Below are 15,603 nucleotides of genomic sequence, written 5' to 3'. Positions count from 1 at the left end.
AGCAGGATACAAGATTAACATACAGAAATCAGTTACATTTCTTTACACTAACAATGAAATCTCAGAAAGAGAAAGTGAAAAGACAATCCCTTTTAAAATCGCATCAATAAAAAATCAAACAAACACACTTAGGAATAAACCTGACCAAGGAGGTGAGAGACTTATATGCCAAGAACTATAAAACATTGATAAAGGAAATTGAAAATGATTCAAAGAAATGGAAAGATATCCCATGCTCTTAGATTGGAAGAATTAATATTGTTAAAATGGCCATACTACCCAAAATAGTCTACAGATTTAATGTGATCTCTGTCAAATTACCCATGTCATTTTTTACAGAACTAGAACAAATATTCCTAAAATTTATATGGAACCACAACAAAAACCAAAAAACAGAATTGCCAAAGCAATCCTGAGGAAAAAGAACAAAGCTGGAGACATAATCCTCTCAGACTTCAGACAATACTACAAAGTACAGTAATCAAAACAGCTTGGTATTGGCTGACAAAAACAGACCTATGGATCAGTGGAACAGAATAGAGAGCCCAGAGATAAACCGACACACACCTATGGTCAATTAATCTTCGACAAGGGAGGCAAGAATATACAATGGAGAAAAGACAGTCTCTTCAGCAAGTAGTGTTGGGAGAGCTGGACAGCTGCATATCAAACAATGAAGTTAAAACACTCCCTCACACCATACACAAAAATAAACTCAGAATGGCTTGAAGACTTAAATATTAAGACATGATACCATAAATCTCCTAGAAGAGAACATAGGCAAAACATTCTCTGATGTAAATCATAGCACTAGTTTCTTATGTCAGACCCAGGAAGAGCCACTGTTTCAGTAAGAGACCAAGGACAGAATCCAATGTCCCAGCTTGAAAGCAAGTCAGGCAGGAGGCGTTCCCTCTTACTAAGGTCAGCCTTTTTTTCTATTCAGGCGTTCAACTGATTGAATGGGAACCATCCACATTAGGAAGGTAATCTGCTTTATTTAGTCAATCAATTCAAATGTTAATCTCACCCAGAGACACCTTCAAAGACACAACCAGAATGTTTGACCAAATGTCTAGGCACCCTGTGACCCCATCAAGTTGACTCATAAATTTAACCATCACATGGCCCCTCATCTTCACAAACCTATAAATAATTCTTGTAGGAAAAATTCATCTCCTTCAAGCTGAGTAATCAAAAAGAAAACTAACACAATATCTCTACAAATATATCAGAAAGGAAGAAAGGAATAGTAATAACTAATAGCAGATTGAGACCATTTATCAGAAAAATGTAGCCATGAAATAAAAATTATATGCAAATATTTTATCATGAACTTTTAACAACTAAATAAACAAGAATTTTTGCTCCTGTGACAGATTAGGTTACATCATACCTACCACCTCACCAAGAGGAGCTATAAAGCTGGACTTAAAAAAAATGTTTTTAATACTGTAGCAGTACTGCCTGGAGGTATTCATCTGCAGGAAGGCACTGGAGGGATAAGAAGGCAGCCGAGACTTTACTGACCCAAATCCTTTAGAAAGGAGTAGTACAGAGAGATGAGCCCAGCATTCAGTGCCAGTTTTCCTCTTGAGGCATTTGCTGATATGAAAGTTGTAGCAGAGAATCCAGGAAGTTGAGCGCAATATTTCACAGTATCACAAGTTTAGAGAGAAAAACTGAATATCAATGCCCACAAGGTGCAGGATCCTTGGTAATCAATTCAAGCTTTCAACTGAACTCATCGAAAAGGCTACATTTTAGAAATAAGGGTGAACCAGAGAGAGATGAGCCTTCTCAGTGACTGAAACCCAGCCTCTAAGTAATTGAATCCCTGATCTAATTGCCTACCAGAAGTAAAAGTAAACAGTCTCTGGAGGAAGATATTATATAGAGCCTCAAATTATCTCTAAAATTTTCATATGCTATATGTGGCATGCAGTAAGAAATTACAGTGCATACCAAGAGATACAACCAAAGGAAACCAAGACATAAAAGTATAACAGCAAAAACAAAGTAAGAAACTAATAAATGAGAAGAAAACCAGGCAGTCAGTATAAACAGACCCACACAATTCTGAGTGTTGGAATTTTCTTAATTGAACTTTAAAATAACTGTATGATATATTCAAGAAAATAAACATGATGAAGAATTTCAGCAGACAACTGGAATCTATACAAAACAGTCAAAGAAATCTTTAGAAGTGAAAAATAAAATAAACGAAAAATCCAACAGAAAATTTTAACAGTAGATTGGAAAGAACCAAAGAAAGGAAGGGGTAAATAAAAAACTTTCCATACTAAAGTCTGGATATAGATCTAAAAGGACAGAAATACAGGGACTTCCCTGGTGGTCCAGTGGTAGAGAATCTGCCTTACAATGCAGGGGATGCTGGTTCGATCCCTGGTCAGGGAACTAAGATCCCATGTGCCGTGGGGCAACTAAGCCTGCATGCCACAACTACTGAGCTTGCATACCTCAACTAGAGCCCATGTGCCGCAAACTACAGAGCCCATGTGCTCTGGAACCCACGCACCACAACTACACAGCCCATGTGCCCTGGAGCCTGCGTGCCACAACTAGAGAAGACAAAACCCTCACGCCACAACTAGAGAGCCTGTGCACCACAACAGAGATCGCGCGTACCGCGACTAAGACCAGACACAACCAAAAATAAATTAAATAAATAAATAAATAATACATTTTAAAAGATATATTAAGAAAAAAGGACAGAAGTACATAAAAAGAGGCTGTGAGACATAGGGGACATGATGAAAAGATCTGACATACAAATGTTTGCTTTCCCAGAAGAAGAGGAGAAAGACTGTGGTAGAAGCAATATTTGCAGAGTTAATGGCCCATAATTTTCCAAAACCTATGAGAAATATTTAGCCACAAATTCAAGATGTGCCACAAACCCTAAAGGTGATAAATAGAAATTCAATCCCTTAGGCACATTATAGAAAAATTGCTAAAAACCAACAACAAAAGAAAATCCTAGAAGCAGCCAGAGAAGAAAGACACATTGTATTCAAAGGAGCAAAAGCTAAACTTAAAGCTGTCTTTCCAACAGAAAAAATGGAACCCAGAATAAAAAGGAATGACATCTTTTAAAGTGCTGAAGGAAAATAACTGCCAATCTAAAAAATTATATACAGCAAAAAGTGTCTTTCAAAAATGAAGGCAAAAATTCAGACTGTAGAGAACTCTGCAGGACAAACAACATACTTTCTTCAACAAATAAATTACAAGAAAAATTAAAGTGTAGGAGGGGAACTGCTATGTACTAGATGTTTGTGTCCCTCCAAAGTTCAGATGTTGACACCTAGTACTATTTGGAGGTATAGGCTTTGGGAGATGATTAGGTCATGAAGGTAGAGCCTTCATGAATAGGATTAGTGCTCTTATAAAAGAGACCCCACAGAGCTCCCTCCTCCCACGACCATCTAGAAACCAGGAAGTGGGCCCTTGCCAGACACTGAATCTGCTGGCGCCTTGATCTTGGACTTCCCAGCATCCAGAACTGTCAGAAATAAATGTTTCTTGTTTAAGCCACTCAGACTGTGATATTCCACTACAGCAGCCCAAATGGAGTAATCTGGAGCCTGTAAGTAAAAAAGACTTAACAGATAGAGCAACCATTAAGTTAACGTTTATTTGTTGGTATGATTCAATTTAACAGACTGTTAAGTCTTTTGATGTTTTGAGACAACTGGAAATTTGAACAATTACTAGCTATGTGATAAAGTAAGGAAACTTGTTAAATTTGTTTAAATATGATAATGATATTGTGGTTATATGTAAAAAGAGAGCCTTATTTTCTAGAGATATACACAGAAATATATATGGATAAAATTATATGATGTCTGGTATTTGCTGCAGAATAATACCGGAGGAAAGGGTAAGAAGACAGGAGTACAAATGAAATAAGATTGACATTGAGGTGATAATTGTTGAAGTTAGTGATGATGGGCTCATGGGAATTCACTTATACTCTTCTGTTCATTTTTGTATATGCTTGAAATTATAAGTTTTTTTAAAAAGAGGATGACATAGAGATATTTTCAGACAAAAAAATGAGAGATGTTGTTACCAACAGAACTGGGGAGTTCTTCAGGCAAATGGAGAATGTTCACAGATGGAACCAATTCAACATGGGGAGTATGGGAAAAGCAAAGGCAGAAGGAGAATTCAGAGTACTTGATGTTTCCAAATTCAGTGACCAGAGGGTGCATAATAATAGGAAATCAGAAAGACAAGCATTTTTGAGTTATCAGATTTAACAAGAGGCATCTGAGCACCTTGAATTCCTGTTCCTAAAAGTCACACGTCTTTAAGTACCTTAAAACTGCCTTTCAGCTTACCACTTTGTATGAGAACTTAAGTACATGCAACCAGCAGTTAGAAGAAGAGGTAAAAGATCTAGCAGACAAGAAGGAGTCAGTTGCACACTGGGAAGCTCAAATCACAGAAATAATTCAGTGGTGAGTACTCTCTTAAATCTGTTTTTGTGGGTAGTTTTTGGCCATATAGTCAAGTTGGTATGAATTCCAGGAGGAATATTTATTACTGGTCTGTGCTTCTATGTTGTCTGTTATTTTCCTCTTTTCTCTAACTCCATCAAATATTCCATATCAGCTTTTACACCGTTTCATTAGAAGCTGATATTTCTTTCTAAGAAAAGAAAATGTTATTGTCTCCTAAGATAGTTGGTCCTTAAAGAACTGAAGAAACTCATTCACTAGCTATGGATGTTCCTTTCTAAGATCAAAATTGCTGTATTTGTGATGACTTTAAGAAACAGAAAGCCTGGAGAATATTTTACAAGCTGAAGATGTGCTTTCACCTTTTTCGTAATTATAACAGACTAATTTACACACGGCATTTTGAAAACATTAAATGGTTACAGTTTAGTTTTATCAACTGTTCTTTAAGCCCCTAGGATTTAATTTGGGATAACTGCCTTAGTAACTTTCATATTAATTAACTCAAATGATTGTTCTGGTATTTGTAAAAATCTGTATATTTTTATAATACTTGAAGAAAGTAGAATCCAACAGGGACTTTATTTTCTAATGCAAATAGCCTAACTTTTTATATTTACTTTTTTAACTTTCTGACTCTTTTTTAGCACGTTATTGAGGTTTTATTTATATAAACAACTACTGGTTTCTTCAGATATCTATAGACCAATAATTTGGTGAGAATGTTAGTTTATCACGCTCTCATTTTTGTTCTCTAAGCATTTTTTCCTACTTAGACCAGCTTAATACCCTCCTTCTTAAATGAAATCATAAGTGAATAAACACTGCCTTTTTAAGTAATCTTACCCAAATGACTCAAGTATTTTGATATTGACTTAACTATAGAGCTCTTACGTTAACTCAGCTTTAGCTTATGAATGTGACTGTTGAGTGCATATCTGAAGGAAAATGCCCAAATTGTGGAAATATGGTTGTGTTCCAAATAGTACAGTTAATGGTTCATTAATATTTAACTGAGATCCTTGTCATAAACTCTACATTTCCGAAGCAAAATCATTTTAATCTTTAGCCGTGCTTATAATATCAAACATTATGAGTTTTCCTTTGTAACTCCATTATTATGTAATCAAATTTGTAATAAGATGTTAAAGAAAATGACTTTAAAGAAGACAAAACTGATTTGGCCAAAGCCTGAGATCCTAGACCACTGATCTTTTCAAGTGATTGCATGATGGGTTCAGATGGAATGGGAAGTGGTTCTAGTAAAGAAGCTTTAAATATGGACTATCTGGAAAGGCTTAGTAGAAAGGATGAAGATGAAAATTTTTGTGTGATGCTACAAAGCACTCTTTTTACACATTTCACATTCAAGTGAAATATGCAGAAGAAATCAGGAATACAATGAATTCACTTTGCATTAAAGCTATTATTTAGAAATGGACTAATATATTAGATAATGAATTATTAAATACCTAATAGGCTAAAAGTAAAAGATATGCTCACTGTTCTCAGAGTTCTCACCTATTTGAAAGTTATATCTCTGAGATATTCTGTGCAAGCTTATAAAGGTCAGAAGTCTCAGGCTCTTCCTGGTTTTTTAATCTGGTACATTAAAAAATGAAGTAATGCCAAAACAAGGTTTTGGAAGCTTGTGCTATGCAGTGTTTTAAATGTTTCCATTGGCCAAATTAACAGTTTTAAAATAAAACAAACACTGCTGTATATAAGACTTCATTTGAATGCATTTCTAATGGCCCTGTTGCTCTGCTCCCTCTGCCTTTTCCTATGAAATACCTCTTTCATGTGAAAGAAAACCTTTTAGGTCAAGGAGACCTTGTTGCTCACACTGTATTGGAACAGGGACCTTTCTTCTCACCATTGACTCATCAGAAGACTTCACTCTTTCTCTTTGAAATGGTACTACAAAAAGAGGTTGAAGTAATAGGCTGGTCCATAAGGTTCATTTTTTAGATGTATCTCCTCACATATAATGCATTCTTCTGGTATAATAGGAGATAGAAAACTCTGTAAAATAGAGTACTTTGCCTTCAAGTACTAGCTTATAGTGTAACATTTAAAAGTTTAAAAACTAATGTGATCAGAGCTGGATATAAGTAACAAGACTTAAATGTAAATTGTCTTATGTACTGTACAAATACTGATTTTTCTATATGAGTATAGAGGAGAATTACTTCAGACTGGGTGCTAGAGAAAGTTGGGGGTCATCAGTGGAACTAGAATGCATTTTCTGAAAACACTGAGTTCAATAAAGAGTGCTACTATTCCTATAAAAGAATAGTAGGAAATAAGACCAATAAAGTTATTGCAGCACAATTAACATGAATACTGGGTAAGAATCAGAACTTCATTTATTTATAAGAAGAAGGAGAAGGCTTTTGTGCAAAGGGTTATGGAATTGACTGAGGTGATGCATTAGGAAGGTAACTCTTCATAGTGGTGTTCAGCATGAAATAGAAGGAAATTTGGGGGAAGCTGAACAAATGGAGAAGACATTATGGAAGAAGGATCTATAGGACATCATTAATTATAAATGAAGGGCAAGAGATGAGGAGGAATTAGTATTTCTGAAACTCTGTGTTGGAGAGATGAAGAAAATGGTGATATCATTGAAGTAAGAAAAGTCAGGAGAAGGAACCAGCTTTGGGGAGGATGATATAATCAATTTTAGTTGTTCTTTTGTTTGTTGGTGAGTCTGAGATCATTATGAGATATCTGAGTGGAGATTTCCAATAGGCTTTAGAAAAGATGACTTAAAGGTTAGGATTAGAAATATAAATTTGGGAATTTAATCTCTAGTAAATAAGGCCATTGAAGTTGTTGGGTTTTATAATAGAAAGAAGGATAATGATGAGGGTGATAATAGTAGAAGACAGAGGAAACAGCTGTGTAAGACAATGAGGAAAATGTTTTAATAATCAGGAAAGGGTTTCAATAGTGAAACTTTTATTTTCCTTTGTTTAAATTCATTCACATTATTTGAAACACTCCTCATTCATTAATTTTCATTCCTGTGTAGTAATAATTTACAGTGATTAAAAAATAGTATGTTGTAGGCATTAGGCTGAAAATTCACATGTTTTCTCATTTAGTTATCACAACAGTCCTATGAGGTAGGTATTATTATTATTCCCATCTTATAACTGAGATAACAGAGAGTTAGAGGGGGTAAATGACTTATCCAAAGACACACAACTGCTAAACAGTGAGCTAGGATTTGAACCTAGTTCTATATGACTGAAGAATCAAGTTCTTTTTTATTTATTTATTTATTTATTTATTTATTTATTTATTTATTTATGGCTGTGTTGGGTCTTCGTTTCTGTGCGAGGGCTTTCTCTAGTTGCGGCAAGCGGGGGCCACTCTTCATCGCGGTGCGCAGGCCTCTCACTGTCGCGGCCTCTCTTGTTGCGGAGCACAGGCTCCAGACGCGCAGGCTCAGCAATTGTGGCTCACGGGCCTAGTCGCTCCATGGCATGTGGGATCTTCCCAGATCAGGGCTCGAACCCATGTCCCCTGCATTGGCAGGCAGATTCTCAACCACTGCGCCACCAGGGAAGCCCAAGAATCAAGTTCTTAATCACTCTACTGCATGTGTCCTGACTCCCAAACTTTTTTTTTAGTTTTCATTTTATGTTGGAGTATAGTTGATTAACAATGTTGTGTTAGTCTCAAGTGTACAGCAAAGTGATTCAGTTATACATATATATGTATCTATTCTTTTTCAAATTCTTTTCCCATTTAGGTTATTACAGAATATTTAGCAGAGTTCCCTGTGCTATACAGTAGGTCCTTGTTGGTTATCTATTTTAATTATAGCAGTGTCCCAAACTCCCAATCTATCCCTCCCCCGACCCTTCTCCCGTGGTAAGCATAAGTTCGCTAAGTCTGTGCTGACTCCTACACTTTTTAAGGACCATGTCTTATATGTCTTCATCAATCTTCCTAATATGCCTACATAATAATCAGTATTTAGTAAATATTTCTTGATTATTTTGACTTAGCCAAAGAAAAGATGAGAGACTTGCCTCTAAAACCGGTTTTTTTTTTTTAAACGTCTTTATTGGAGTATAATTGCTTTACAATGGTGTGTTAGTTTCTGCTTTATAACAAAGTGAATCAGTTATACATTTACATATGTCCCCATATCTCTTCCCTCTTGCGTCTCCCTCCCTCCCACCCTCCCTATCCCACCCCTCTAGGTGGACACAAAGCACCGAGCTGATCTCCCTGTGCTATGCGGCTGCTTCCCACTAGCTATCTATTTAACGTTTGGTAGTGGTATGTCCATGCCACTCTCTCACTTTGTCCCAGCCTACCCTTCGCCCTCCCCGTATCCTCAACTCCATTCTCTAGTAGGTCTGTGTCTTTATTCCCATCTTGCCCCTAGGTTCTTCATGACCATTTTTTTTTTTTTTAGATTCCATATAAATGTGTTAGCATACAGTATTTGTTTTTCTCTGTCTGACTTACTTCACTCCATATGACAAACTCTAGGTCCATCCACCTCACTACAAATAACTCAATTTCGTTTCTTTTTATGGCTGAGTAATATTCCATTGTATATATGTACCACATCTTCTTTATCCATTCATCTGTTGATGGACACTTAGGTTGCTTCCATGTCCTGGCTATTGTAAATAGAGCTGCGATGAACATTTTGGTACATGGCTCTTTTTGAATTATGGTTTTCTCAAGGTATATGCCCAGTAGTGGGATTGCTGGGTCGTATGGTAGTTCTATTTTTAGTTTTATAAGGAACCTCCATACTGTTCTCCATAGTGGCTGTATCGATTTACCTTCCCACCAACAGTGCAAGAGAGTTCCCTTTTCTCCGCACCCTCTCCAGCATTTATTGTTTGTAGATTTTTTGATGATGGCCATTCTGACCGGTGTGAGATGATATCGCATTGTAGTTTTGATTTGCATTTCTCTAATGATTAATGATGTTGAGCATTCTTTCATGTGTTTTTTGGCAATCTGTATATCTTCTTTGGAGAAATGTCTATTTAAGTCTTCTGCCCATTTTTGGATTGGGTGGTTTTTTTGATATTGAGCTGCATGAGCTGCTTGTAAATGTTGGAGATTAATCCTTTGTCAGTGGCTTCATTTGCAAATATTTTCTCCCATTCTGAGGGTTGTCTTTTTGTCTTGTTTATGGTTTCCTTTGCTGTGCAAAAGCTTTTAAGTTTCATTAGGTCCCATTTGTTTATTTTTGTTTTTATTTCCATTTCTCTAGGAGCTGGGTCCAAAAGGATCTTGCTGTGATTTATAGCATAGAGTGTTCTGCCTATGTTTTCCTCTAAGAGTTTGATACTGTCTGGCCTTACATTTAGGTCTTTAATCCATTTTGAGTGTATTTTTATGTATGGTGTTAGGGAGTGTTCTAATTTCATTCTATTACATGTAGCTGTCCAGTTTTCCCAGCACCACTTACTGAAGAGGCTGTCTTTTCTCCATTGTATACTCTTGCCTCCTTTATCAAAGATAAGGTGACCATATGTGTGTGGGTTTATCTCTGGGCTTTCTGTCCTGTTCCATTGATCTATATTTCTCTTTTTGTGCCAGTACCAAACTGTCTTGATTACTGTAGCTTTGTAGTATAGTCTGGAGTCAGGGAGCCTGATTCCTCCAGCTCCGTTTTTCTTTCGCAAGATTGCTTTGGCTATTTGGGGTCTTTTGTGTTTCCATACAAATTGTGAAATTTTTTGTTCTAGTTCTGTGAAAAATGCCAGTGGTAGTGTGATAGGGATTGCATTGAATCTGTAGATTGCTTTGGGTAGTATAGTCATTTTCATAATGTTGATTCTTCCAACGAAACAACATGGTGTATCTCTCCATCTATTTGTATCATCTTTAATTTCTTTCATCAGTGTCCTATAATTTTCTGCATACAGGTCTTTTGTCTCCTTAGGTAAGTTTATTCCTAGGTATTTTCTTCTTTTTGTTGCAATCGTACATGGGAGTGTTTCCTTAATTTCTCTTTCAGATTTTTCATCATTAGTGTATAGGAATGCAACAGATTTCTGTGCATTAATTTTGTATCCTGCTACTTTACCAAATTCATTGATTAGCTCTAGTAGTTTTCTGGTAGCATCTTTAGGATTCTCAATGTATACTATCATGTCATCTGCAAACAGTGACAGCTTTACTTCTTTTCCGATTTGGATTCCTTTTATTTCTTTTTCTTCTCTGATTGCTGTGGCTAAAACTTGCAAAATTCTGTTGAATAATAATGGTGAGAGTGGGCAACCTTGTCTTGTTCCTGATCTTAGAGGAAATGGTTTCAGTTTTTCACCATTGAGGATGATGTTGGCTGTGGGTTTGTCATATATGGCCTTTATTATGTTGAGGAAAGTTCCCTCTATGCCTACTTTCTGGAGGGTTTTTATCATAAATGTTTGTTGAATTTTGCCGAAAGCTTTCTCTGCATCTATTGAGATGGTCATATTGTTTTTCTCCTTCAGTTTGTTAATATGGTGTAGCACATTGATTGATTTGCGTATATTGAAGAATCCTTGCATTCCTGGGATAAACCCCACTTGATCATGGTGTATGATCCTTTTAATGTGCTGTTGGATTCTGTTTGCTAGTATTTTGTTGAGGATTTTTGCATCTATGTTCATCAGTGATATTGGCCTGTAGTTTTCTTTCTTTGTGACATCTTTGTCTGGTTTTGGTATCAGGGTGATGGTGGCCTCATAGAATGAGTTTGGGAGTGTTCCTCCCTCTGCTATATTTTGGAAGAGTTTGAGAAGGATCAGTGTTTGATAGAATTCGCCTGTGAAGCCATCTGGTCCTGGGCTTTTGTTCGTTGGAAGGTTTTTAATCACAGTTTCAATTTCAGTGCTTGTGATTAGTCTGTTTATATTTTATATTTCTTCCTGGTTCAGTCTCCGAAGGTTGTGCATTTCTAAGAATATGTCCATTTCTTCCAGGTTCTCCATTTTATTGACATATAGTCACTTGTAGTAATCTCTCATGATCCTTTGTATTTCTGCAGTGTCAGTTGTTACTTCTCCTTTTTCATTTTGAATTCTATTCATTTGAGTCGTCTCCCTTTTTTTCTTGATGAGTCTGGCTAATGGTTTATCAATTTTGTTTATCTTCTCGAAGAACCAGCTTGTAGTTTTACTGATCTTTGCTATCATTTCCTTCATTTCTTTTTCATTTATTTCAGATCTGATATTTATGATTTCTTTCCTTCTGCTAACTTTGGGGGTTTTTTTGTTCTTCTTTCTCTAATGCTTTAGGTGTAAGGTTAGGATGTTTGTTTGAGGTGTTTCTTGTTTCTTAAGATAGGATTGTATTTCTATAAACTTCCCTCTTAGAACTGCTTTTGCTGCATCCCATAGGTTTTGTGTCATCGTGTTTTCATTGTCATTTGTTTTTAGGTATTTTTTGATTTCTTCTTTGATTTCTTCAGTGATCTCTTGGTTAGTAAGTAGTGTATTGTTTAGCCTCCATGTGTTTGTATTTTTTACAGATTTTTTCCTGTAATTGATATCTAGTCTCATAGCATTGTGGTTGGAAAAGATACTTGATATGATTTCAATTTTCTTAAATTTACCAAGGCTTGGTTTCTGACCCAAGATATGATCTATCCTGGAGAATGTTCCATGAGCACTTGTTGGTTTTGGATGGAATGTCCTATAAATATCAATTAAGTCCATCTTCTTTAGTGTATCATTTAAAGCTTGTGTTTCCTTATTTATTTTCATTTTGGATGATCTGTCCATGGGTGAAAGTGGGGTGTTAAAGTCCCCTACTATGATTGTGTTACTGTTGATTTCCCCTTTTATGGCTGTTAGTATTTGCATTATGTATTGAGGTGCTGCTATGTTGGAATAGTCTTCATTTTAAAGTCTATTTTGCCTGATATGAGAATTGCTACTCCAGCTTTCTTTTGATTTCCATTTGCATGGAATATCTTTTTCCATCCCTTCACTTTCAGTCTGTATGTGTCCCTAGGTCTGAAGTGGGTCTGTTGTAGACAGCATATATATGGGTCTTGTTTTTGTATCCATTTAGCCAGTCTGTGTCTTTCGGTTGGAGCATTTAATCCATTTACATTTAAGGTAATTATCGATATGTATCTTCCTATTACCATTTTCTTAATTGTTCTGGGTTTGTTATTGTAGGTCTTTTCCTTCTCTTCTGTTTCCTGCCTAGAGAAGATCCTTTAGCGTTTGCTGGAAAGCTGGTTTGGTGATGCTGAATTCTCTTAGCTTTTGCTTGTCTGTAAAGCTTTTAATTTCTCTGTCAAATCTGAATGAGATCCTTGCTGTGTAGAGTAATCTTGGTTGTAGGTTTTTCTCCTTCATCACTTTAAATATGTCCTGCCACTCCCTTCTGGCTTGCAGAGTTTCTGCTGAAAGATCAGCTGTTAACCTTATGGGGATTTCCTTGTGTGTTGTTTTTCCCTTGCTGCTTTTAATATTTTTTCTGTGTATTTAATTTTTGATAGTTTGATTAATATGTGTCTTGGTGTGTTTCTCCTTGCATTTATCCTGTATGGGACTCTCTGTGCTTCCTCGACTTGATTAACTATTTCCTTTCCCAGATTAGGGACGTTTTCAACTATAATCTCTTCAAATATTTTCTCAGTCCCTTTTTTTTCTCTTCTTCTTCTGGGACCCCTATAATTCGAATGTTGGTGCATTTAATGTTGTCCCAGAGGTCTCTGAGACTGTCCTCAATTCTTTTCATTCTTTTTTCTTTATTCTGCTCTGCAGTAGTTATTTCCACTATTTTATCTTCCAGGTCACTTACCGTTCTTCTGCCTCAGTTATTCTGCTATTGATCCCTTCTAGAGAATTTTTAATTTCATTTATTGTGTTGTTCATCACTGTTTTTTTGTTCTTTAGTTCTTCTAAGTCCTTGTTAACCGTTTCTTGTATTTTCTCCATTCTATTTCCAAGATTTTGGATCATCTTTACTATCATTATTCTGAATTCTTTTACAGGTAGACTGCCTATTTCCTCTTCATTTGTTAGGTCTGGTGGGTTTTTGCCTTGCTCCTTCATCTGCGGTGTGTTTCTCTGTCTTCTCATTTTGCTTAACTTACTGTGTTTGGGGTCTCCTTTTCTCAGGCTGCAGGTTCGTAGTTCCCCTTGTTTTTGGTGTCTGTCCCCAGTGGCTAAGGTTGGTTCTGTGGGTTGTGTAGGCTTCCTGATGGAGGGGACTAGTGCTTGTGTTCTGGTGGATGAGGCTGGATCTTGTCTTTCTGGTGGGCAGGTCCACATCTGGTGGTGTGTTTTGGGGTGTCTGTGGCCTTATTATGATTTTAGGCAGCCTCTCTGCTAATGGATGGGGTTGTGTTCCTGTCTTGCTAGTTGTTTGTCATAGGGTGTCCAGCACTGTAGCTTGCTGGTCGTTGAGTGGAGCTGGGTCTTGGCGTTGAGATGGAGATCTCTGGGAGATTTTCGCCGTTTGATATTACGTGGAGCAGGGAGGTCTCTTGTGGACCAGTGTCCTGAACTTGGCTCTCCCACCTCAAAGGCACAGCCCTGACGCCTGGCTGGAGCACCAAGAGCCTGTCTTCCACATGGCTCAGAGTAAAAGGGAGAAAAAAAAGAAAGAAAGAAAGAAGATAAAATAAAATAAAATAAAGTTATTAAAGTAAAAAATAAAAATAATTATTAAAAAAATTTTTTTAAGGTAGTAAAAAAAAGAAAGAAAGAAGAGAGCAACCAAACCAAAAAACAAATCCACCAATGATAACAAGTGCTAAACCCTATGCTAAAAAAAAAAAAAAAGACAGAACCCTAGGACAAATGGTAAAAGCAAAGCTATACAGACAAAATCACACACAGAAGCATACACATACACATTCACAAAAAGAGAAAAAGGGAAAAAATATATATATATCGTTGCTCCCGAAGTCCACCTCTTCAATTTGGGATGATTCATTGTCTATGCAGGTATTCCACAGACGCAGGGTACATCAAGTTGATTGTGGAGATATAATCCGCTGCTCCTGAGGCTGCTGGGAGAGATTTCCCTTTCTCTTCTTTGTTCACACAGCTCCTGGGGTTCAGCTTTGGATTGGACCCACATCTGCGTGTAGGTCACCTGAGGGCGTCTGTTCTTTGCTCAGACAGGACGGGGTTAAAGGAGCAGCTGATTCGGTGGCTCTGGCTCACTCAGGCCGCGGGGAGGGAGGGGTACGGATGTGCGGCGAGCCTGCGGCGGCAGAGGCTGGCATGACGTTGCACCAGCCTGAGGCGTGCCGTGCGTTCTCCCAGGGAAGTTGTCCCTGGATCACGGGACCCTGGCAGTGGCGGGCTGCACAGGCTCCTGGGAGGGGCGGTGTGGACAGTGCCCTGTGCTTGCACACAGGCTTTTTGGTGGCGGCAGCAGCAGGCTTAGCGTCTCATGCCCGTCTCTGGGGTCCGCGCTGACAGCCGTGGCTCGCTCCCGTCTCTGGAGCTCCTTTAAGCGGTGCTCTTAATCCCCTCTCCTCACACACCAGGAAACAAAGAGGCAAGAAAAAGTCTCTTGCCTGTTCGGCAGCTCCCGACCTTTTCCCGGACTCCCTCCCAGCTAGCCATGGCGCACTAGCCCCTTCAGGCTGTGTTCACGCAGCCAACCCCAGTCCCCTCCCTGGGATCTGACCTCCGGAGCCCGAGCCTCAGCTCCCAGCCACCGCACGTCCCAGCGGGTGAGCAGACAAGCCTCGGGCTGGTGAGTGCTGCTCGGCGCCGATCCTCTGTGCGGGAATTTCTCTGCTTTGCCCTCCGCACCCCTGTGGCCGTGCTCTCCTCCGTGGCTCCGAAGCTTCCCCCCTCCGCCCCCCGCAGTCTCAGCCCGCGAAGGGGCTGCCTAGTGTGTGGAAACCTTTCCTCCTTCACAGCTCCCTCCCACTGGTGCAGGTCCCATCCCTATTCTTTTGTCTCTGTGTTTTCTTTTTTCTTTTGCCCTACCCAGGTACGTGGGGAGTTTCTTGCCTTTTGGGAGGTCTGAGGTCTTCTGCTAGCGTTCGGTAGGTGTTCTGTAGGAGTTGTTTCACATGTAGATGTATTTCTGATGTATCTGTGGGGAGGAAGGTGATCTCCACGTCTTACTCTTCCGCCATCTTGAAGCTCCTCCTAAAACT

At 38.2% G+C, this 15,603-nt stretch overlaps 1 protein-coding gene across 13 annotated transcripts in view; it reads left to right on the top strand.

The window, feature by feature from the left end:
• Positions 1 to 15,603, top strand: part of LOC309604882 (serine/threonine-protein kinase MRCK alpha) — a 319,353-nt gene that overhangs the window by 236,080 nt on the left and 67,670 nt on the right. For all 13 annotated transcript variants that reach the window (XM_082339881.1, XM_082339883.1, XM_082339890.1 and 10 more), the window contains one exon: positions 4,363 to 4,487. In XM_082339881.1, coding sequence (XP_082196007.1) covers positions 4,363 to 4,487 — 125 coding nt within the window. The remainder of the gene's footprint in view (positions 1 to 4,362; positions 4,488 to 15,603) is intronic.

Source organism: Balaenoptera borealis (genome assembly GCF_965194805.1).
Source record: "Balaenoptera borealis genome assembly, chromosome: 1".
Lineage (NCBI taxonomy): Eukaryota > Metazoa > Chordata > Mammalia > Artiodactyla > Balaenopteridae > Balaenoptera > Balaenoptera borealis.
Note: the sequence above shows the minus strand (reverse complement) of the source record. Positions and strands in the feature narration are given on the sequence as shown.